Raw genomic sequence first — 24,624 nt, forward strand, 5'->3', positions numbered from 1 at the left:
CTGGAGAGACCGCGGGGAGCAGGAGCTGGAAGGGGAGCAGAGAAGGGGAGGGACGCTCAGAAGGGCTGTCCCAACCCCCAAAGCAGCTGTGTCTGGCAGGGGCGAGGAGGAGCCTGACCGCCTGTGCCGGGACCCTTGAGTGGCACTGGGGACGGGGCTCAGAGCGAGGAGGCCTGGGCGGGGGCCGGAGCCCGGCGGGCTGCGTGTGCAGGGGCGCGGGCGGGTCGCGAGCGGAGCTCTGAGAGGGGACGGCCCCGCCCCTGCGGGATTGGCTGTCCGCGAGCCCCTGCCCCTGGGCGCCCTGCTCGGGGAACGTCGGGCTGGGGCTGCTCGTTTCGTCCGGGCGTTCCCGTTCCGAACGAGGCCATTTGCACCCTGAATCACCGACTACAAGTGCTTTCCAGCCGGATTGCCGGCACTACCCGCTCCGGGCCCACCTCCGCCCTCTCCAGGCCCTTTCCTGGCGCAGCCAGGACGGGCCTGGAAAAACTGGGAGCGGGATTCCCACGGCAGGGGCGCCCACCGGAGCGCAGTCTTCTCGGGCTGGGTAGGGAGGGGACCCGGGCCTCGGCTCCTTACCCCGCCCTGGGGGAGTAAAGAGAAGGGGAGCGCTGGGGGAGCGGGGAGGGTCCCTGGGGCGCAGGAACGCTCACGTCGCCAGGAGGTGCCCTGCGTCCGCCGCCCGGGCGACGCGAGCGAGCGGCGGGGGGCCCGGGCCTCGTTCCCTCCTGACCCCGGACGGAGGGCGGCCCTGCGCCTACCTCCACTTCTCCAGCGGGACCGGGCGCACGCGGCCCTCCTCCCCGGCCCGCGCGGCTCCCCCCACCCCGGCTCAGCGTCCCCAGCCCGGCCCTGCCAGCCCTGGCACCTCCGGGCGTCCGCTCGCTGGCCTTGCCTCCACTTGCCCTGGCAGAAGCGCGTGGGCTCGGCGTCCGGCGCTCCCTCCTCGACCGCCCGGCTCCAGCGCTGCCCTGTTTCCTGTTCAACAATATAACGAGGGAGGCACCGGCGGAGAGCGCCCGGCCAAACTTCCTCCCGGGCTGGGGCTGGGCTGCGGTTGCGAGAGACAATCCCCGGTGTCCCGGCTTCCTGTCCCCTCTGGGCCGGGCCAGCGCCCCAGGAGCAGAGGCGCCACCCCCTCCCCGCTGCATCTCCGGGATCCTGGGCCACACCTGGCTGTCTCCAGGGTGGAGGAGGTAGCAGGGCCAGGATGGTGGGATAAGGGGGGGTGGTAAAGCCTCCTCCCACCAGATTCTCCTGCCCAGATTGCCCTCCCATTGTCCCCCCCCCTTTGATCCTTGTTGGGGAGGAGAGCCACCAGCCCCAATCTATCCACAGGGTAAACTCAGAGCAACCTCCTGGAGGCCAGTCCCAGGGCCCTCCATCTTGGGGGTCTTGAAATCGGAACCACCTGCCTGTTTGGAGAAAGCAGCCCACCTCCTATGACTTGCTCTGTACTCACTCTGGACATGGACAGCCCCAGCCCACTGGGCCCCCTACTTTCGGGCCCTCAAGGAACAGTGTGTCCACCTGGTGCATGTGCTGAGTGCTGGCTGCTACAGGCTAGTGTTCTGAGAGGAGAAGGGAGCCCCCACCCCAGGGGTGGCCCCTCCAGACACTTCATGAGGGCACAGGGTTTGGTTGGAACCTGAACCTAGCCTGAATCTAGCCACATTTTCTTGAACTCCCTTACACCAGTGAGTCCACATTGTGCTTGCTATCTCAGTGTGTGAGAGTGGCATCTTGGCATCCTCTAGGACAGGTGCATGGCAGAACTCAGCATTTGAGTTAGAAAATAATGGCTGGATAAACCCTCTCTCAACACCCACCTGCCCCAGAGTTACCCAGCAAGCCGGGTAGGGTGGCAGTGGCTGGTAGTGGTCATGGTCCTTGCCTGGGGTCGGGCAGGGCTGATACCCAACTCTGCCACTTTCTGAGTTTCAGACCTTGGGAGTTGTGCCTTATCTCTGCATCTCCGTTTTCTTTTCTATAAACGGCATGGTAACCCCTACTTTATAGGATTGTTGGGAAGATTAAATGAGGCACTAGGCACAATGCCTGACACCTGGTAAGTACACACAATATATTAGTTATTATTACTTTTATTATGAGACGAGCTCTTTGGGGTTGGACCGGGACCTCCAAACCTCCCGTCCTCCTTTAGGCAGCAAGAGAGAAGGGGGAAGCAAGTGCCCTCAGAGCTCTTTGCTGAGAATGGAGGCGCCAAGCCCAAAGGCAGGGCAGCACCGGGTCGCCTCGCCCTGCTCTCAAACTCAGTTCCTTTCTCTTCTCTGGGCCTACCACCTCCTGCCCCTGAAGGGAGGTGAGGCCCTTGGGGGAAGCTGCGGCTCATGGATGGGCAGAGGTTGCCCATTGTAGGCTGAAAGGGTCTTCCAAGACAGGAAACTGCAGAACTGAATGTTGTCTTTTCCCATCCCGATTTCCCTGCAACCTTGATTTTCCTTGGAATTAGTCTGTTTCCTTCTTTTGTTCTTACAATGGACAGTGGTGAGTTTCCCCCTGAGCTTCTGCTGGAACTTCTGAGGAAGGCTGTAGCCAAGTGAAGGCCACTTTGAGCCCTAAAATGATGAGCCCTAAATCAACGGTCCTGCTCAAATACCCTGTCCTCCCTGAGTGCCCTCTCTCTCCCTTATTTCTCCTGTGAGAAATTTGTCCCGTATTCCTTAGGTTTCACAGGATTCAATGTCAGCGTCTGTGCTTTGACATTTAAGGTACAAGAAAAGAAGCTGTGGTGCAATCAGCTTGGGTTGTTATGAGTGTATGCAAAGAAAGCTTCCCAATGCCCCTGAACCCTACCCCACAGGGGACCCTGGCTCCTGGGCGTGGCAAGGGTGGAGTACAGACTGAACACTGTGGCTTATTCACCCTCTTCTCCCTGCCCACTCCTGGCCCACAAGCCCCCTACCTGCAAGTGTTTGCCACCTACCCTGCCTCCCCAGCCCTTCCCTGTGCCCAGGGACTGACCAACAGGAGAATGAGGGACCTTATCAGAAGGCAATGAATGACTGGTGGTCTTCCCCCAGTGACGGGATTCAGAAGCCAGACCAACAGATTAGAAAGATCAGGTCTTAGGGCTGGCCCGTGGCTCACTCGGGAGAGTGTGGTGCTGATAACACCAGGGCTATGGGTTCGGATCCCTATATAGGGATGGCTGATTGCTCGCTGCGGAGAGCGTGGTGCTGACAACACCAAGTCAAGGGTTGAGATCCCCTTACCGGTCATCTTTTTTTAAAAAAAGAAAGATCAGGTCTTTACCGCAAAATCATTCAAAAATCACACGGCAGCAGTTCCTTCAATACACTGCAAAGCACTTCTCAGGGCCAGAGCTCCACTTGCTAGAAACAGTTTATTGCATAAAATAGCATTTCTAAAATAGTGTGGGCACTACTGAGGTTCACATCAGCTTTCCACTGGAGGTGAGGAGGATACAAGTCAAATCATCTGAAAGCATTAGCAGCTTTTTGGTAGGGGGAAGGGGCCAGCTCTAATGCTAACAATCCTGGGGCTGGGCGGAGGCCCCACCAACCAGGGCCTTACTCCTGCTGCCTCCTAGGGCACCTTCTGGAGTGTTCTCACAGGCCCACCCCAGGCAGTTACCTGCCCACTCAGGGATCTGGAGCAACTATGGCTTTGACCTGGCTGTGTCTGTGGTGGTTAATGCTGGCTATGGGTGGTGGGCTGGGGATAAGGACCCACATCTCGGTTGAGGTGGCTTTGGCATACCAGACACGGAGGGCCCCATCATCCATCATGGGGCTAGAGAAGCTGTGTGGCAGCCTCAACTGCCTGCCACTACCTCCCCTGTCCTATTGCACAATTCACACAGGGCCGGGAGGGTGAGTCAGCAGCCAAGTCACCCAAGGGAAGGGTGGGGTATGTTCACCTCTTGATAGTGATAGGCAGATTCTGCCAGGTAAGATGGCCAGAAGATACCAGGGCTGAGGGGGCCTGCTGGGCACAGGAGAAGTGGGGGATGCAGCAGAGAGACCACACCCATATTCCCCCAAACCTCAAGGGTCTAAAACATCACTGAAAACAATTTGAGGGGCCGGCCCGTGGCTCACTTGGGAGAGCGTGGTGCTGACAACACCAAGTCAAGCATTAAGATCCCCTTACTGGTCATCTTTAAAAAAACCCAAAAAACAATTTGAGGCGCCCATCCCATCCCCAAGACCTCCTTTGAAAGGCAATCCAACTCCAAAGAAATTTCCCATTCTCTGGCAGCGTCCCTGCTGGGCCAGTCCAGCAAAGCTTTGGGAATGAACGGCTTTGTGGGACTGAGGCTGAGGATGCTTTGGCAGTGTAGCGTCTCTGCCTGGCCCAGTGCAACTCAGCAGTGGGAGGACCCGGTCACTTCTCCACAGTGCAGGGCCCGTAGTCATGGCACGTGAGGCTGGCCCGTGGCCTGGGCTCGCTGCCCTCTCTGGGGTGCGGCCTATCTCTGCCATTGCAGGGTCAGTTGGGAGGGGCTGTACCCTGACAGCCTACCCGGGGTGGGCCTGCCCATCTGTGGAGGAAAGAGGAGGGCATGGGGACGAGGGCTGGGCAAGATAGCGACCCTTCCCTGCACCAAGGAAGGCGCAAAGTGCTGACAGTGCTGGTTTCAAGTCACTTCCCTTCTGCTGGGACCAAGATCCCAGGCTGAAGGAGAGCCAGGGGGCTCTGACACCGAGAGAGGGATGGGCTATCCAGGAGAGGAGCACGGATGCGGGCGGAGAGTGAAGAGGAGACCGGAAGAGGAGGAAGGCGGTCAGCAGGCTGACCCTGCCTGGCCTGATGGGCGGTTTGGCACATGGCACTCAGCTGCCAGCCCCAGTGCCGGTGAAGGAAAGGCACCCCGACCAGCCAACAGGACCTGTCCCAGCTGGGGCCCGCCCGCCCAGCCACTGCCCACTTCAGGCCAGGCCTGAGTGGCTCCTGCACACCTGCTCAGGGTGAGAATGCCTGGATTTCTCGGGTATAGGGTCAAGAATAAAAAAATATTTTCTGTTGAAATCTGAAGGGGAAAAACCCACCTTAAAAAACTAGACCTTTTAATCAGGAATGCAGAATTGAAAATGTTCCCCAAGTCTTGTTTCCACGGTGTCTGAACAGCCCTAATGGGGGTGCCATGACAGCAGAGCGAGCCAGGGCCTGATTAGTGAAAGGCTCCCTTCTGCCCCCAGACAGGGGGCATCTGGAGGTGTCCCTGCCTCCTGGAGCAGAGGGGTGGTAGGGAGGCCATGGGGCATCAGGGGGGGCTTTCTGGGCTTTCTCTGGGAGGCCCGTGCTCTGGTCACAACTGAGGGTCTTCCTGACAAGAAGAGACAGCTGTGACACTGATACAGGATAGCTGAGCTGATAGCAGACCCAGCTGGGATGTCTGAGCTGCAGCTGACCCCCTGGCCTCCATGGTGGGGTCGGGAGATCAGGGTTAGGTGAGCATGTTCTGTTCCTGGTACTTGCGCCGGCGGGCACAGCGGGGGCAGCCCTTCTTCACCACAGCCTGGCAGCTCTGGTGGAAGACGGTCTTGCACTCAGCACACCTGGGGAGAGAGTAGCAAGCCCTGCTTGGACCAGTTGGGCCGGAGGCCTCCCTGTGGCAGGGCTGGCCGGAGCTTTTGACCAGAACCCACCTAAGGCTGTGCTCTACTCTGCCACCCGTGCACACATGCAGCACCTCTCCATCCCAGAACAAAGAGCCATGAAACAATGCTTGCCCATAAGGCACGCAGTGCACACTGATAGTCTCTGTCCTATTTCCTTTTTTATAAATCCTGCTTGAGAGTCACTAAATGATTCTTGCGTTTGTTTAAAATACAGTACCATTTAAAAACTCAGCCCTTGGGTTGGCTGGTTAGCTCAGTTGGTTAGAGTGCAGTGTTATAACACCAAGGTCAAGAGTTCGGATCCCCATACCAGCAAATCAATCAATCAATCAGCCCTCGGCCCATTAAGGGCTGAATCCTGGCCAGTGGACATCTACTGAAAGTGAATGAATGCTCCCACCATGCAGTTTTCCACTCCCACATGGGTTGAAGGAAGTTTGGATGAATTTTCCATCTGGAGGCTTCAGATAATGACCAATAACTGGGGACAAGAGCGATCGCTATAGTCGCAGAGGTAGTGGCAGGTACCAACCGTCAGGCCCACTTTGCACTGGACCTTGTGCCTACACTCTAGGGCAGTAACTCATCCAATCCCTCTTCAGCTCATTCAGAGATGACAAGACCGAGGTCCAGGGAGGCCCCTACTCAGACGACCAGCAGCCATCTCTTCTCTAGGAAGATGGATGGCTCAGTAGAGGCAGGGAAGTCCTGTGTAGGTTCGTCTTGCCCCTGAGCTGAACCTGAGCTGGTTGTGACTGCCCAGGGCACAGCTGCTCTGGACAGCCTTGACACCCCTTGGTACTGGCACAGTGGATGTTCAATATGTTCCTGTGCAACAGAGCTAGATCTGCCATCCTGGAATGCTCAGGCCAGGCTGAGAGTGTTGGGGGAGGGTGGGGCTGGAAGGCAGCTGGCTGGGTGGCCCACGTACCTGACTGTGGTGTCAAATTCAAAGGGGAAGATGATGTCGTGGTGGTGGCAGATCTGGCAAATGAAGCCACGCTGGGTGCACAGGTCACAGTGGTAGACGTGCTGGGAGGCAAATTCGATCAGGGCCTTGAGGAATCCTTCATATGTCCCCTCTGCAATCTGTGGAGGGCAAGCACAAGCCACCAGGCCTTTCAGGTAGCTGTGCCGAGGCTGTGTGGAGCGTGGCCCGCTGTGGCTCCTGGCACATACCTGGAGACCTTCTACCCCCAGTTCCCATGAGGGCAAGGAAACCTCCCCAAACTCAGCTGAGCAATGCAGGCGTCCAGCTGCTGTGCACAGAGGTTCCTGGAGGGTTATGGGGTTTACAGATGAGGCCCAAATCCACTGCGCTCTCCCTTGAGGAAAAGAGCGTCCCAAACTCTCACTCCTGTGATCCTAGGATTTGCTGAAGTGCCTGTTCATTCTGGGGGGGGCTGGGGGGCTCAGTCACTGCCCAGGAAGCTTGGGGCAGCAGGGCTACCCATTCTGAGGTGCAGAAAAGCTGAAGATTGCCATCTTGCTCAGTAAATTGTAGACACCCCTTGTCCCATCTCCCTTTCCGATTTCTCCAGGAATGAGTCCCTCTAGAGAGGTCTGGGGGGGTGGGGACATGACATTCTTACCTGCTGGAGGTCAGCAACACTGAACTTGTGTGGAGACTCCAAGAGATAATTCCTGCGGTCAAGCCTTCAAAGAAAACACAAGAGATCCCTTAGAAGGTTTCCAAGAGCTGGGCCAACCTGTGATGTTTTTCATTCCCTCAGCTCTGCTAACCGGGCATGAACACTTCACCTGGGCGGGGCAGCGGCTAAGCATGAGTCAGCCTGCCTGGCCTTGGATCTGGTCTTCCAGGGAACTAACCAGCTGGTGGGACCTTGGGCAATTTACTTAACCTCTTTGAACCTCAGGTTTCCTCCCTTGAGAAATGGAGTTCTGAGGATTAAATAATTTATTTAAAGTCTTTGGCACAGTGCCTAACACATAGTAAACATAATTAATAATAATGACGAGGATGATGATGAATGCTAACACTTGGTACCAGGAACTGGGCTAAGAGCTTTCTGCACGTTCATTCATTTAATCCTCACGATAACTCTGCGAGGCTGGTACTATTAAAATACCTATTTTGGGCTGGCCAATTAGCTCGGTTTGTTAGAGCTCACTGTTATAACAGCAGGGTCAAGGGTTCCAATCCCTATACTGGCCAGCTGCCCTCTCCCCACCAAAAAAAATCCCAATGTTGAGAAGAAGAGGATACACAGAGAGGCTAAATAACTTGCCTGAAGTCACGCAGCTGGTAAACAGCAGAGCTGGAGCTGAATGCAGGAGCCTGGCGCACTCCAGAGCCTGGGCCCTCAACCACCCCAGCGAGTGCCACATTACAAACCAGGGACAGTGCTGGGGACACAAACGCACAAGGCATGGCCTCTGCCTCGCTGTATGCCCTGGTCTGGCTGAGGAGCAGACGTTCGAGTGTCTGGCTTTGGTGCTACCTGAGAGGAACTGAGATGTGTCCCAAGCATGGCAGATCCCATCTTCAGTATGGGGGAGGCAGAAGACGAGGGTTTAGCTGCCAACCCAGCACTAGTTTCCACCCCACCAATGGCCAGGATCCCACAGGTCACATCCTGAGGGATGGAGAGGAAACACTTGCAGAAAATCCCCTGGTACAAAAACCTGCCTGGCCTTGCTGTATGTGTTTGTGTGGGTCCTGGAGGTGGGGAGAAAATACTGTGGCAGAGGAAGCTTGGAAACCTGCCCGGGGATGCCCCAGACATCTGGGAGCTGGATGATCCCAGGGCCTGGGTCTGGGCCTCCAGGGCATGAGCTGTGGGGCACCTGGAATAGGGCCTTGGCCACCCCGTGACCTTAATTGTGGTCCAGGGGGAGCCCAATCTGGAGCAGAGATGGTGAGTCCCACCAAGCAGCCAGGCAGGCCACACTGTGCCACATGGGATGAGGATGCTGCCAACTAGCCCCTCAGTTTATCATGCTGGTGTCCCCAGTAAATGTCCAGCTTTCTGGGAACAGGAAACTGCCATTTTCCACCAAGAACACACCGGGGGTGGTGGGGGGCACGGGCTGGCCCTGAGCTGGCAGGAAGGGTGGGGCTGATTTGGATAGAAATTTACCTCTGTTGGCTGTCCTCCATCCACAGCTGTGGAAGCCGTGGGGGCCGCCCATGGCCTTCCCTCTGAGCCACTGTACCCTGGGCCTGTCATGCTCTTAGCGGGGCCTTGCAACTGGTTTCTCTGCCACACCCAGTCAAGGCGAGAGGGGAGAGGACTGGCTCAGGGTGAGAGGCCCCTTCTCATCCTGGCCTCTGGAGAGAAATCCACACGTACCAGGGCATACCCCAGGCCTACTCAGTGCCTCAGTTTCTGCACCCTCACAATGAGGAGGCCCCTCTCTGTCCTCTGATGTGAAGCTGACTGCCTGGGGAAGGATCCAGAGGAATCTTTAGGGCTCTCTGGGAGAGAGCAGAAGGTGAGAGAAGAAGGTTGCCTCAACCCCTGTAACCAACGAAGTGAGGGATAGGAAAGGGCGCCAGCTAGGGCGGGAAGATCTGGGGGACTCACGTGGATAGGCTGAGTGCTACCTGTCTCCTCTCGGCCCCCGGCTCTTCCTCTGCCCACCCCTCCCCCGCTGTTGAGAGGAGCACCTGACGTCTGGTGGGCAGATGCCCCTGTGGGCCATTTCTGTGCAGGCTCTTTCCCAAATGCCTGAAAGGACGTTCTCCAGGGGCTTCTCTGGCCTTCAGAGACATGTCCCAGGCCTGCCAGAGAACCTGGCCAGGCTGCTGCTACTGGTAGAGGGGAGGCCCTCCCTGACTTCACCTCCCACATCCACAGCCTGCCCACACCTCCTCAAACCTTCTCCATCTCTCAGCCTCTCTCTGGCTGGCTCCTCCAGGCCTCCCCAGCTCCCCGGATTAATTACTACTCCAGCCACCCACCGAGGGCTCTCCCTTTCACCCGTGCACCCACTGCTGTCAGAGCAGTCTTTTCTAACTGCTGATAAGAATGTGAGAGTCCCGTGCTCAAAGCCCCTCAATGGCTCCCCACTGGTGGCAGACAAAATCCAAAGGCCTTCGGTGTGGCACACAGGACGTCCGAGGTCTGGCCCCTGAACCCACAGCCCAGCTGCCCTGAGCCCCTCGCGGGTCCTGGCGAGCCCATTCCCACCTGCCTCCTGCCATGGGTCCCTAGCCAGGAAAGCCAGGCCCTCCTTCGCCCTTTCTTCTCTTTAGTTATTTTTCTAAACCCCAGTTCAGCATATGCACAACGCCACTGTTGCTGAGGGAATTCCGTTTTCATGTTCATGAGACAGACTGAGGACTGGAAGCAGAAGACAGTGGGATTTGAGAAAGGCGATTTGAATGTTCTGCTTTATTCTCTTTTATAAATATCCCTTAGAATATTAACTATCTTTGTAAAGAAGAAAAATATTTTTTTAAAAGAAAAAGGAAAAACACTCCGTAACCCTGAGCTTAATGCCATCTCCTCTGGGAGCTCCCCTGGCTCTCTGGCCGCTTCCCAGGCTGGGTTAGGCACCCTCCCTCCCTCAGGGCACACACCACACTGACCCAGGGCCATCTGTCTGCCTGTCTGTGGCTCTCTCCAGACTCTGAGCCCCTCATGCAGCCCTCACCACAGCTCAGGAACACAGGGATCACTGGCCCATGTTATAGATGGGACAGCAGCGGCCCAGAGAAATGAAACAACTTCCTCGAGTCACACAGCAGGTCCGGGGCCGGGCAGGGGCTGCTCCTCAGCTCTTTCCCCTGCCCTGCGTTGCTTCTGAAATGGGACTTCCACGGGCATGGCCCCGCCCTCTAGCAGGCTGGGTGCACAGTAGGTGTATAATGCTGCTGCCCAAGGATGGGACAGCAGGACCAGGGAGAAAGAGGCAAGCCTGCCCCTGGCACACAGCACAGCCGGCTCAGAGACGAGTCTCAGCAGGATGGGTGAGTGGGCTGGTGCCCTGAGCCCATCCTGCAGGCACCTGGTTTACACAGGCTGGCAGGTCTCTGCAGGTACTTGGAATTTTGACCAGGGAGGGTGACGAGGCCCCACCATCCCAGTCAGGGGGCGCAGGAGAGCAGATAGGCAGACTCTCTGGAGCCCTGGGTCCTGGAATCTCAGTAAGGATAAGAACGAGTGAGAACCCACTGAGTGGTGGAGACCCAGGCACCCAGCTGATGATCAGGGGTGAGCAGAGACTCTCAGAATAGAAGCCACCTAGGGTCCCTCATGGTGGCCCCCAGAGGGCTTTCTGTTCTTCCAGGCCCTGCAGAGGAGACCAGGGCTCAGCTAGCTGCCCTGCAGGGACTGTGAGGGGCAAGACTCTCCCCTTTGCCTAGAAGAGAGCTCCCTGCAGCACCCTCCTCCTCAAGAGCCTCATGGGACCTGTACCAGGTACACCCTGGCCCCAAGGAGTGGTATAGGCATGGCTCTGGGAGAACTGTAGCTGGGACAGAGGAGGGGCCCTTCAGACAGGTGCTCTCTGTGCCAGCCCTGTGGGGAGGGGAGGCTGGAGGAGGGAACCTGGAGGGACTTGTGAGCTATTCCAAGTCCCCAGAAATCCAGCAAAGGTAGCACGAAGCCTGTGGTGGGCAGTAAGCATCGGTTCCTTGACTTGAGGTCTGCCCTCCTGAGGGCCTGGGGAGAGCACAGCCACTCAGAAGGCTGCAGCCTGGCCTGTGAGCTAAGGGCTGGGGGTGTTTATGATGGGCACAGAAAGGCCTTCCAAGTCCATCCTGAAGCCCAGTGTCATCTCCTATCTCTGAGCACCAAAGGCCCCCAGGCCCTGGACACCAGAAGCTTCTTGAAGGGCAACCTGAGGGTCCCAGTCCCCCATGTCACACTCCTTGGAGGATTTCAGGAGGGATGGACGTCCAAGCAGGCAAGGACGGAGGACTGGCTGGGGTGGGGAGGAGGCAGGGAACACAGCTGTTCATCATCCGGCTGGCGCCTGCCTCTCTGGCCTGCCTCACCCCACGCTCCCCACTTCCCTCCTTGCTACAGCCACAGTTCTCCCTGTTCTCTCCACACATGGTGCCTTTGTCTGTGGCCTGCGTGTGCAGTTCCTTCTGGCTGGAACCTTCTTCTCTTCTTCTAACTCCTACTCATTTTTCAGGTCTCACCTGAGAAGTCCCTTCCTCCAGGAAGTCTTTCTGGCTATGCCATCCTCTAATCTGGGTCAGATGTCTCACCTCTGTGCTTCCTGGGTGTCCCGCCTCTCTCTCCTGGCCCTCAACCCCTGGCTGGAGTTGCCAGCTTACTCATCTGCCTTCCCTGCCAGACCAGGAGCTTCCAGAGCTAGGTCCTGGGTCTACCCTGCTCAGAGTTGTGTCCCACACCTAGCCTGGTGCTTGATACTTAGTATGTTCCCAATTAAATATGTTGGATGAACGAATGAAGACATGAACAAAAAACAAAAACCACCCCCAAAGGATGCGGTCATTTCCCCAGCCCAGTAGGAAGATCTCCACTCAGTCCTGGCACTTCTCCCAAGTGAACAGATGCCTGGCCCCGGGCACTGGCCTCCATGCATGCATGACATGCGTGCATGTGCGTGCCCGTGCGTGCCTGTTTTCATGCGTGGAGGGCGCTCACCTCTTGCTTAGCTCCTTCAGGGCACCACTTCGGCACAGGCTCAGATAATCCCCCAGAAGCTTCAGCTGCTCCCGGCTCCTCCCGACAAGGTGCATCTGCTCCACATGCTCGTACAGAGACGCGTTCACCCGCTGCAGGTTGATGAGAGGCTGTGCCCGGATATGAGTCAGGAACTTTAGGGCCTGCCGGCAGACCTGGGACACCAGCAGGCATTGCGGGTGGGAGAGAATGGCCGTTCAGTGAGCACCTCTGGGCCAGGCGCTGCACTGCCTAGTCACTCACCTGCCCCTGCAAACCCTCCAAGGGCAGCAGTACGACCTTCCCCTTACAGATGAGGAAACTGAGGTCCAGAGAGGTGAAGTGACTTGGCATAGTCAGGATTGGAACCCTCTTTATCTGACTCCCAAACCCACGCTCCCTCTGACAGCACAAGTTGCTGCCCCTCCTGACCATGCTGATGGGGGAGGGGCCACTCTGGTCAACACCCCTCACCCCTGGGCCTCAGAGACCCTTCCCACTCCTTCCTGTCCTCCCAGCCCCCATCTTCCTGCCTAAAGGAACCAGGCGCTCCCCTCCAGGCCCTGATTCGGGAACCAGGTGACAGGTCTGAGTCAGGCTCCAGCCACAGGAAGCCACAGATCAGGCACAGGTCAACAAGGATTTCCCGAGCTCCCTCGGCTCTCACCAGCGATCTCCATGTGGGGTTGAGGGATCTGTTTCAGCCACTCCCACCAATAGGTGTTGAAGGTTGTACCCTCGGCCCTGGCCCTAATACCAATAATGTCAGGAACTGAGCACCTACTCTCTGCCAGACGCTGGGCCTGGGCCCTTGACTACATCCTCTCCTCATCTTCAGAACAACCCATCATCTCCATCTTTCAAATGAAGAAACTGAGACTCAGAGAAGCTAAAGTGGCTGATCCCACCTGTCTGCAGAGCTGAGGTGTTGCCTCTGAACACCAGGCTGCTGCACTAACCACTGAACAGCCCTTCTCCCCTGTCATCTCACCGCATGACAAGAGGGAGAGAGGAGCTGACATTCTCCATGGCCGGCTGTGGAGTCAGAACTGGATCAAAGCCGCCTCCACCACTTCCTACATGTATGACCTTGTGAAACGCAACCTCTCTGTGACTCAGTTTCCTCATGTGTGAAGTGGCGGAATAAAAGCGCCTACCTCACGGGATTATTTTGAGTTTAGATTAGAAGAGATAATCCATGTAAGCTCATGGCACAGGGCCTGGCATGTAGTGTGTGCTCAGTAAATGTGAGTTGCTGTCAGCTGCTATGGGAGTGCCTGTTGTGGCCCAGCCATCCCTTTGAGGGTCAGGGCCCTCAGGAGACCCGCCCCTATATTTGGGGGCTAGGGAGGCCTCTAGCGTCCTGTCTCTCAGCTCCACCAAGATCTCTTCCTCCCCCAGCAATGGACAACTCCTTCTTTTCCCATATCTTAGAGCCCTGAGCTACCAGCCCCAGCCTAGGGGCAGCCCAATGGCAAACTGCTGTCTTCCAGCCCTAGCAAAGCCCTTCCCACAACTCATCCTCAGGCCTGGGGTGAGGCTCAGATGAAACAACACAGGAATGTGCTGCAGATGGGCGGGGCTCCATGCTCCCCAGGGACCATTTGTTTCTGTCCTGTGGGCATGGAGGAGACAGACAAAAAAGCCCTAGTCCTGGGCTGACATCCTGCCAAGTGCTGGCCAGGCCTCAGCACAAGCGGGTCAGCCAGAACAATAACAGCAAACGATAAGGCCCCAAACCTGCAGACCAGCCACTTGCTATTCTGAATTTTCCTGTCTTTCCCAGGCTGGCAATCTTTGGGAGAGATCTGAGTATTTCCTGATCTCAGATATGCCTAGAAAAGAATTGTAATTTTCTAGTTAGAAAAAGGAAGTGGCACAAGAATTGTAGCAATAAATAAGGAAACAGCACAACAGAAGTATCAAGGTCCTAGTAAATAATGAATGAGGTTTTTGGTCAAAGGGTTTTTTGCATTTTGGGTGATTGTGAGGCTTAGTTTTCTCCATGTTTTTGGCTAAATACTTAACATTGAGTGCAGAGGTGGGGACAGTAAACAACTAAAAAGCCAAAATGAAGCCAACTTCCTTGGGGTTTCCCTTCCCTGGGGAGCAGACGTTGGGCTGGAACTGACTTGGAGAGTCACCCTCTCTGCACTCGCATGAGGACTCATCCACATATTGAGACTGCACAGCTGGAAGGCAAACAGCTTCTTGTGTTTCTGTGTCTGTCCTGGCAGAAATCTGTGCCTTTGGGAGAAAGCCAAGGTGCGCCCCTTGAGGCTGACCTGGACTGAGTTAATTAGGGGCAGGAGGAATTACAGGCCTCAGGGAAGGGGAAGGGTATTGTTTTAAGTGACAGGTGCGTACTGCCATGTCTGTCCTCACAACGACTCTGACACAGATGCTGTTATGAATCCCTTTTTACAGATAGGAAACTGAAGTTAATTTGCTGGTGGTAACACAGCTAGAAAAGAGGCTAAGCTCAGCTGGAGAAAAGGAAACTCTGAAAGATCTTAGGACACAACTCATTCAAAATCATTTGGTGAACATAAAAAAAGTACCCAAGATATAATACTAAGTGAACAAAGCATGTTACAAAGTAGTGTGAGTCCAGTATGATCTCAACTTCATAAAAAAGTAGATGCGTATGTGCGGAATACCCTAAAAAGCATATGTACTTCACAGGACACGGTTTTCCAAAGCCTTGCAGTTTCAAATATTGACCTTGTGGAGGAATGGGAATTTCCCTCAGGCTATAAGTCTTTGTTGCAAGATAAGGATTGTGGCACAGCAGGTTGCTGGCTCAAAGACAGACTAGTTACTGATGGTCATGTAAAGACACTGAGAATTGTTATAGGAAGGAATGTTTGCTAAGATCAAACTGCTGTTGATAAGACCACTTAACTGTCTGCTGGAATGTCATCTGGCTTGTTTCACTGAAAGTTACCAGCCTATACTGTTAAACTATAACCCCACCTATGTCTCTTCCTGTAACTTCTTGGTCTGGAAAATAAATGCAGGAAGAGAACCCCAATTCGGCATTAATTTCCCAAGGAAGGGATGCCTCTTGCTTGAGGGTTCCGGTGGGAGAATAACCACTTCAGGGCCTCTCACTGCTCAGCAGAGATGGGCTTTGAGTAATCCTTTGCATCTCTGTCACTCAGGGGAAATGGGGTGACAAACCCGTTGGGGGCAAAGCAACATGTATGTAAATAAATGCACAGAAAAGGGTATACCCCAAAATGTTACTAGTGATTATCTCTGGATTATGACACAATTTTGACTTGTCTTTGGCTTTCCCATAATTTAAAAATGTTAAGCAATAATCTTGTATTATCTTTATAAAGGGGGAAGCCCCAGAAAAAGTGCCCTTTCACAAACATGAAATGAGCGAGCCCATGCAGGGCCTGCAGGGAAGTGCAGTCACCTGGGCCTCATGGGGTTGGCAAAGGCAGGGCTGACTGCTCCAAGGGGTGTAGCCAGCCAGCCCACCCACCCATCCGCCCCCCACCCATTGGTCCATCCATCTTATCTATCTACCTACCTTTCTATCTACTGACCTTTCTTCCTTTCTATCTGTCTATGTATTTACCTATCTACCTACCTTTCTATCTACCTACCTACTTTTCTTTCTTTTTATCTAGCTAGCTAGCTGTCTAGATATCTAGCTAGTTAGTTGTCAGTGCCTTACATGGTTTTGTTGGTAGCTGTGGAGAGCTGCAGAGAACCATCCTCAGATTTCCACCTGCGACCAAGGCAGGCACTGGCAGAGCTCTGCCCAGGGGCTGTGGACAGGCACCACGTTTTTCTTTTGGTCATCTCCCCCACAGCACAGGGCCTGAAAAAGTGACCCTGGCTTCCCCAGAGCCAAACTCCCCTAAACAGAGGAACAACAGCAGCCAAGAGGAGTGAACAGTCTTCTGTTACTCAGCAGCCCCAGGTGGCTGTGACAGGTAGGGCCTGGGACTTACCGGGCGCTTGGTGAGGTCCCAATTGTGGATGATCCTGGCTGGAATCACTGAGGCATCATCTTGATGGCAGATGTCACAGTAATAGAGGCCAGAGAAGGCACAGAGCTTGGGTCGTACAAAGGAGAAGCCGATCTGCCGGGAGCAGCCTGGGGAGACGGGCAGTGGGTGAGTGGGAGGCTGTGCGCCAGAGTCACCTCCTAGTAACACAGCAGCTGCTGTGGCAGAAAGCGCCCGCTGGTTACTTTTATATTTTTAATTTTTAAAAGATGACCGGTAAGTGGATCTTAACCGTTGATTTGGTGTTGTCAGTACTACGCTCTCCCAAGTGAGCTAACTGGCCATCCCTACATAGGGATCCAAACCCATGGCCTTGGTGTTATCAGCACCGCACTCTCCCAAGTGAGCCACGGGCCGGCCCTGGTCACTTACTTTTAAAGGAGAGTAAAAAGATAAACATAACCACCACTCATATCTCCACCACTCAGAGTCAACCCTGTTAATTAATTAACCTTTACAATGACAACCCACTGAAAGAATTATCATTGCCATGTTACAGCTGAAAGAAACTGATGCCCAGGATGGTTAGGAAATGTGCCGGGCACACGACGATTAAGCAGCACAGGGGGCATCACATCTGGATGTGGTGGTTCCCAAGCCCGCATTTTCTTCCAGTACACTTAGCTGGCTTTGTCCCCACTGCTTGCTCACCAGTACCAACCTCCTCCCGGTCCACCCCTCCACTGGGCCTGGAAACAGAAGCAACTGAGTCGGGGCCTCGGCAAGCAGGGAAGGAGCTAGGGAGATGGGTCTGGCCACAGCGCTTCCAGTCCCTCAGGATGGGGGCAGTGGGAGTGGGGTATGCACAGGACAGAGAACAAAGTCCTGGCTCAAATCCTGAACATGTACCCTGCCTTCCACAAAGGAGGGGAACAGGTCCCTCCAGCCTCAGGACAGAGGGCCAGCTCTTTCGCTGGCCAATGGCCTCATAAATGACCTTCACCTAATTTTTTCCATGTTCCATTTCAGTATCTGTAAAATTCAGCTACTATCAGCAATTCTGTGGGGTTATTACAAAGACTAAATGAGACGAGGTTCTGAAACTATGAAGTACAACCCAGATGTCAGTGGTCAGTGTCTGCCTGGCCACTGAGCCAAGCTTGCAGGGTGGAAAGGAAGCCCAAACTCCCTGGTCTCATGGTCCTGGCTGGGAGGTGAGAGCTGTGGTGAGAGCCGTCCCCAAAGCATTCACACTGATAGGTGGGGAACCCCTCCTCACAAGCCCTGCAGTCCTGGACTCCCACAGTCTGAAGATCAAGTGGGAGTGCTGGAATGGGTGGGACAGGGGGCAAGGGTTGGGCGCTGGCCTGAAGTGGCTTTCTACAGGAAGCTCTGCTCTGCTTAGCTTCTCCCATCCTCCAGGGGTCTGACCACAGACCACTTCCTTCCAGACACTTGAAGCAGGCTTTCCCCTCCAGTCCATAGGCTCCACTCCAACAGGACAGCTCCTAAACCAAGGCAGAGCTTCTTGCTCTGGTCTTCTGCAGCAGGGCAACCTCCTCACTGTTCTCCTGAGGACCCCATGGTGATGGAGATGGCATCTCCCCTTGGATGGGGGAGTGGGAAGAACTAGCACTGGAACATGGGCCATGGGACATCTCATAGCCTTGAACAACACACTGGACAGGAGGCCCTCTCTGGTCCTGCCTATGAGCACAGGCTCTGGGGCCCAACCATCAAGGTCCTAATTCTGCCTCTGCCACTTATGAGCTGTGTGAGCCTGAGACAAGGTATTTACCAGCTCTGTGCCTCAGTTTACTCACCTATAAACAGAGATAACACCTCTCTCTACAGGGTTGTTGTGAGGATTAAATGAGATCATCCAAATAAAGCATCTGGCCCAGTGCCCAGCACGGGAGTATTAGATTTGATCATGAGAATGATATAGCAGATGTACTGACTTGGAGTAATATCCATAATGTACTATTACGTAGGACAAAACCAAGTGGCAGAACAATAATATATGAGAGTACTTCAAAAAGTTTGTGGAAAAACAATGAAAAGATAATACGAGTCTTTCCGTGAACTTTTTGAAGACCCCTCGTATAGCTGCACTGTCCAATATAGTGGCACCAGCCACGTGTGCAAGGGGGCTGGCCGTTTAGTTCACTTGGTTAGAATGTGGTGCTGATAACACCAAGGTCAAGGTTTTAGATCCCCATACTGGCCAGCCACCAACAACAACAACAAAAAAAGAATTTAAATGGAAAATTCAGTTCCTTAGTCACCCTAGACACATTTTAAGCACACAGTAGCCACATGTCGCTCAGAGCTACCGCATTGGATAACACAAATCTAGAACATTTTCATCATCGCTAAAACTTCTATTGGATGGCACTGAAGCATGAGCCCATTTTTGTAATAAAAAACTGTGTCCACTGCAAAACCATGCACACCTCTCTGGAAAGATACCATGCCCTGGCTCTGAAAGATGACAGCACATAGGGCCGGCCCATGGCTCACTTGGGAGAGTGTGGTGTTGACAACACCAAGGCCATGGGTTCGGATCCCTGTATAGGGATGGCCGGTCAGCTCACTCGGGTGAGCGTGGTGCTGATAACACCAAGTCAAGGGTTAAGATCCCCTTACCAGTCATCTTACTTAAAAAAAAAAAAAGACAGTATAGTAAGAAGACAATGGGGGGGCGGGACTCCCGGAGTAGAGCGCAGTGGAGGCGGGGCTGCCACCCGCAGGTTCCACCTTGGGAAGGAGGCAGCACGCAGGGAAGGGGGAAGGGAAGGGGAGGGAGGCAGGCGCTGTGGAGCGCCAGGGCGGGGCGGAGAGCCTGCGTCAGGAACCCGCGGGAGGCACAGGGAGGCTGGCAGGTGGGGGCGGGACCTGCGCAGAAGCAGCCCTGGGAGTCGAGGCCCTTCTCCGTGGGGATGGCCACCAGGTACTGCAGCAGGAAGCCGTTCTCCCGGGTGGCAAACTTCAGCACCTCCTGACAGCTTTCGTCCAGACTCCCGCCGAGTGTCACTGCCTCCTCTGCCGTCTCCAAGTAGGACGCCAGAACCTTGCGGACCAGGTCCCTCCACAGGGCGGCCTCCTCGGCATCCCCGGCCTGCAGCTTCAGGACGGCCTTGGCCGTGATGATTTTGAAGAACGACGGGCCCCCGAGGCTTGTGTCCGGCAGGATATCTCGGATGGTCTCAACTCCGTGGCTGTCACTTAGTATCTTCTCATTGTTTCTCACGCGGAAGCATTTCAGAGACTCCAAGGACAGGGAAAAAATATAAGGCACCCAGGTCCTGTCCGTGCACAGGTACAGAAGGGACTCCTTAATAGCGTCTGGCTCTGGAACCTGAGCGGACGACCAGTCCAACCGTGTGCCCTGGAGGGTGGCAGGCTCCGAGAGCAGGTCCGAGTGAGAGGGGCAGCCATCCTGCGGGGCCTCGGGGGGGTCCTCAGGCTGCTCTGGGTACTGGATATTCACCCACTCGTCCTCCTGCTGAGGCCGGACCTTCTGCAGGGCCTCCCGCACCCGGTCCAGCCAGTCCTCGGCTTCATCCTGGGACGAGGCACGCAGCGCCAGCTTCTTGCCGGAGAAGAGCAGCTCGAAGCGGCCGTCGCTGTGGGCCGGCCCCACGGACTCGCAGCGCAGCAGGGAGCAGCTCTCCACACAGGTGCGCTCCTCGTCACTCAGGTAGAGGCGGAACTCCAGCGGGGAGAGCTCGCAGAAGAGCTCCTTCCAGATGCCCATCACGCCCCGCCGCTCTACTGTGCCCAGCTTCACGAGCCCCCGGAACGGGTTGGACAGCCCTGGAAGCAGAAAGAGGCACTTTAGACTATGCACCTGTCCCTTTACCACCAAAGGCGACCTCTGGAGCCCGATGTCCTGCAGTGGGTGTGGACACAGCGACTGTCACCAGAACGCAGGCCTGCCACAGGTCACTGTCAAATGGGATTCTGAAAGTGGGGAGGGGGATGTTTCTTGGGTGCCTCCCTCCAACCTCCCCCGAGCTGTTGACCTTGCTTTCTGTATTTTGCTGAGAAAGTAAAAGCACTCAAAATATTACTTCCACATGTCCCCTTACGACACTCACCCGCTTCCAGCATCTGTACCCACACTCTGACTTCCCTCCTGTCGCTAGGGACGAAGGACTGTGCTTCTGTGGAGGCCAACCCCTCCATTTGCACAGAAGGTCCCCGACCCCTGCCACCTACTCAAGGACAAGGACATCTCTCCAGCAATTCTCCCCTTCTCCTGTGTCACCCTGTTCTCCCTTCTCACTGGATCATTCCCATCGGCACACAAACTTGCTATCCCCACTCATTCCTCTAATCACCACCCTGTTCCTGCGCCCCGTCTACAGGAAAACTGCTTGAGGAGTTTGAAACTCTCTTTCTCTAGTTTCCCTGCTCCCATTCCTTCCTCAACCTGCTCCAGTTGGGCTTTTGTCCCCTCATTCCACTGAAACTGCTCCTGGGAAGGCCACCAATGCCCTCCTGTTGCCAAACCCAAAGGCCACTCCTCCGCCCTCCTCTGCACCCTCCCACCCCTTGGCTTGCTCCTCCTCTCCCTGACCTCTCAGGGCTGAGCACCCAGAGCTTAGTCCCGGGTCCTCGTCTCTTCCCTGCAGACACCCACTTCCTAGCTGACCCTACCTGCTCTCAGGGCTGTATGCCAACAACTCTCCAGTGTTTATCTCCAGCCTGGACCTCGCTCTTGAACTTCATATATCCATCTGCTCCATGTATGTCTAAGCGAGCGTCTCAATGCTGGCAAAACTGAATTCCTGATTCTCCCACTGCAAACCTGTTCCTTCCCTAATGTTCCTTATCTCAGAAACTGGTAAATTTCATCCTTCCAGTGGCTTGGGCTAAAAGCCTTGAAGTTACTGTAGATTTTCTTTCTTTCACACCCCACATCTGACCGAACAGCAGATCCTGTTGGCTCTACTGTCAACACACATCCAGAATCCCCCACGTCTCACCACCTCGGCCACCACCTCATGGGATTAATCCACTGCTGTCTCTGGCCTGGGGTATGACAATCGCCTCCTAACTGGTCTTCTCCCCCTGCAGTCCTTCAACATAGGAGTCAGGATGGCCTGTTTAAAAGACATCATGTTCTGCTGCCCAAAACTCTGCAGTGGCTGCCTCAGGGCAAAACCACAGTGCTTTCCAGTGACCCTGAGGCCCTGTCACTCTGACCTCACCTCTTACCACCCTGCCCCCATCTCCTCTGCTCCAGCCACTCTCGTCTCCACTGTTCCCTGCATGTGTCCAGCATGTTCCCAGCAAAGGGTCTTTGCATTTGTTCTCCCTGCTTGAAACATACAGGTCACCTCATGCCTCCCTCTCTCCTTCCCTCCGTTCACATCTCCTTAAATGTCACCTTATGTGAGGGCTTCCCTGGCCAAACTGCATGCAATAGTCCACGCTCCACCTTGGTACTCCCTGGTTAATTGTTCTCTACAGCACTTATTACCTCACGACCATACTCTACAATTACTTGTTAATTTTCTTATTTCCTGTCTCCTGCTATTAGAATATAAATCCCAGGCCGGCCTGTGGCTCACTTGGGAGAGTGTGGTGCTGATAACACCAAGGCCACAGGTTCGGATCCCATATAGGGATGGCCGGTTAGCTCACTGGCCAGTGAGCGTGGTGCTGACAACACCAAGTCAAGGGTTAAGATCCCCTTACCGGTCATCTTTAAAAAAAAAAGAATATAAATTCCATGAAGACCGGGACACTGTTTTGCTTCCTGCTGTGTCCCCAGCACCTAGAACAGTGCCCAGCACATCACAGATGCTCAATAACTATTTTCTGTATGAATGAGTGAGTGAGTGAATGAGCGAGTGAGTGCGTATGTACCACAGACTCCCGGTGCTCCCTGCTCCCTGGGTCTGCCACCAACCAGGGGGTCCAAAGGACACACAATTCTCTCTCTTCCAGCCTGGACTTGCCCTGGAGATTTCAAACTATTGTACAGGGGTTTCCTACCCTTCAGGGAACTTGATGGCCTAGGCATGAAGTACACTGTCTCTGGCCTGGTCAGAGACCACAACCATCACATGGGCTGGAAGCCAAACCTAAAAGGAGCCAGCATGAGACCAGGGCTCCACCCACATCGCCCAAGCCAGGGCCCCACGAGTCTGGCAGAATTCCCTGCTGTGTCCCCACAAACAGAAAATGAGGAGAAGGCTGGGTGGTTAGCTCAGCTGGTTAGAGCATCAAGGAAGGAAAGAAAGAAGGGAGGGAAGAAAGAAAGAAAATGAGGTGAGAAACAGACCGACTCTAGGGCACACTTTTTGTGTTGGTTTTGAAGAGGGAACTCATGATGAGGATTACAGAAAAATTAGGTTAAGGTTGTTTAGCACTTTCTGGAATTTCACAGGGTATAAAATAAAGATCAAGCTGCCTGACTGTAAACAGCAGGCAGAGTACACTAAACAAATGGCAGAACTGATAAACCCCACCAGAGCTGCTAAATAAACCATCTGAGATAAATGCCTTTGGAAGAACCAGTTGAAACACCTGGGGCTTCAAGGGGCAGAGATTGCTCTGAGCCACAGATAGAATCAAGTGTTCTCTATAATCATGTCTTTCGTAGAGTAGTTTCAGGGAAATATTTTCCATTTCAATATTTGAAACAGTATTTTTGTTCTCTGTAGGCAGCTTTGAGCATTATTCTATAGAGATTTTATAAGAAGATACAGTACTTTTCATGAAATGCTTTCCTGATTTACTAAGCACAAGTGCTCCTTATTATGGGGTTCTAGGATGAGGTTTTCCTTGTGAGAGCACACCACCGTTTGGTAATGAAAACAGGACTTTAGGGCTGCTTTCTGACAGGCACTGTCCCTGCATACAGGGCCCACCGGGGACCCCGTACAGGCACCTACCCATCTGCCTCCGGTGCACCACACAGAAGTTCTTATGCTCCTGCGCCGGGGCTGCCTTCGTTTTCCTGCTTCCTGGGGAAGGCACACGTGCTTTGTCTAATGCCCCCAGGGAGAAGCTTTCTCTTGGTCCTTGAGAAAAATTCCTGTGGAGACCCGGCTTTGACTCTGGAGTCCCTCTGGAAGATGCTATTGAGTGATCTGAAGCCATTTCTGGGGGTTGCTCCTGGGGAGGCCGGTAGAAATCATCTTCTGAGATCCAGCTCTTGCTTTTCTATTCAGAAAGAAGTAAAGACAGGTTGTTTTTAAGTTTTTTTTAAAAGAAATCTTTATTTAGACATAATTCATGTATCATAAAATTAACCCATCTAAAGTGTACAATTCAATACTTTTGGCATATTCATAGAGTTGTGCAACCCTCAGCACAATCTAAGTTTAGAACATTTTTGTCATCCCTAAGAGAAGCCCCTCCCCATTAGCAGTCACTCCCATTTCCCCCTGACCACCCCAGCTCTAGGCAACCACTAATCTACTTTCTATCTGTACAGATATGCCCATTCTGGCCATTTCCTTTAAGTGGAGTAATGTATGGGGCCTTTGTGACTGGCTTCTTTCCCTTAGCATGATGTTTTCAAGGTTCATTATGCCGCAAGCCTGTATGAGTATTCATTCTTTTTTATTGCTAAATAATATTCCATTGTATGGATGCCCCACATTTGGTTTATCTGCTCATCAACTGATGGACATTTGGGTTGTTTCCACTTTGGGCCATTATAAATAATGCTGCCATGAACACTTATGTACAAGTTTTTGTGTGGACTTACATTTTCATTCTCTTGGGTATATACCTAGGAGTGGAACTGCTGAATCATGTGACTTGCATTTCCTTAATGACTTGTAATATTGAACATCTTTTCATGTGCTTATTGGTCATTTACATATCTTCTTTGGAGAAAAATCTATTCAAATTCTTTGCCCATTATAAAATTTTGTTGTTGAGTTGTGTTATAGGTTGAACTGTGTCTCCCCAAAAGACATGTTCAAATCCTAACCCCTAGTACCTCAGAAGGTGACCTTATTTGAAAATACAGTCCTTGCAGACATAATTAGTTAAGGGGCTGGCCAATTAACTCAGTTGTTAGAGTGTGGTGCTGATAACATCAAGGTCTGGGGTTTGATCCTTGTACCAGTCAGCAGCCAAAAAAAAAAAAAAGGTGAGGTCATATTGGAGTAAGTAGGGTAGGCCCTTCATCCAGTATGACTGCTGTCCCCATGAGAAGAGGAGAATGACGCACACAGAGAGGAGAATGCCAAGTGCATACAGAGACACAGTGGAGAACACCCTGCTGATGCAGGGAGGGACTGAAGTAATGTGTCCACAAGCCAAGGAATGCCAAGATTGCTGGCAATACTAGACGCTAAAAGAAAGGCATGGAAAAGATTCTTGCTTAGAATCTCCAGAAGGAACCAACACTGCTGACTTCTAGATTTCAGACTGCCAGCCTCCAAAACTATCAGAGAATAAATCTCTGTT

At 53.8% G+C, this 24,624-nt stretch overlaps 1 protein-coding gene across 6 annotated transcripts in view; it reads right to left on the reverse strand.

Annotated features, from left to right (window-relative positions):
* Positions 1–3,348: 3,348 nt before the first annotated feature.
* Positions 3,349–24,624, reverse strand: part of LOC134365195 (putative pleckstrin homology domain-containing family M member 1P) — a 55,891-nt gene continuing 34,615 nt past the window's right edge. For all 6 annotated transcript variants that reach the window (XM_063081407.1, XM_063081403.1, XM_063081405.1 and 3 more), the window contains 7 exons: positions 23,094–23,364; positions 19,081–20,001; positions 16,186–16,331; positions 12,197–12,390; positions 7,202–7,265; positions 6,541–6,698; positions 3,349–5,546 (listed from right to left, as the gene is read on the reverse strand). In XM_063081407.1, coding sequence (XP_062937477.1) covers positions 5,435–5,546; positions 6,541–6,698; positions 7,202–7,265; positions 12,197–12,390; positions 16,186–16,331; positions 19,081–20,001; positions 23,094–23,364 — 1,866 coding nt within the window. In that variant the 3' untranslated portion in view covers positions 3,349–5,434. The remainder of the gene's footprint in view (positions 5,547–6,540; positions 6,699–7,201; positions 7,266–12,196; positions 12,391–16,185; positions 16,332–19,080; positions 20,002–23,093; positions 23,365–24,624) is intronic.

This window comes from Cynocephalus volans, chromosome 16 (assembly GCF_027409185.1).
Source record: "Cynocephalus volans isolate mCynVol1 chromosome 16, mCynVol1.pri, whole genome shotgun sequence".
Classification (NCBI taxonomy): Eukaryota; Metazoa; Chordata; class Mammalia; order Dermoptera; family Cynocephalidae; genus Cynocephalus; species Cynocephalus volans.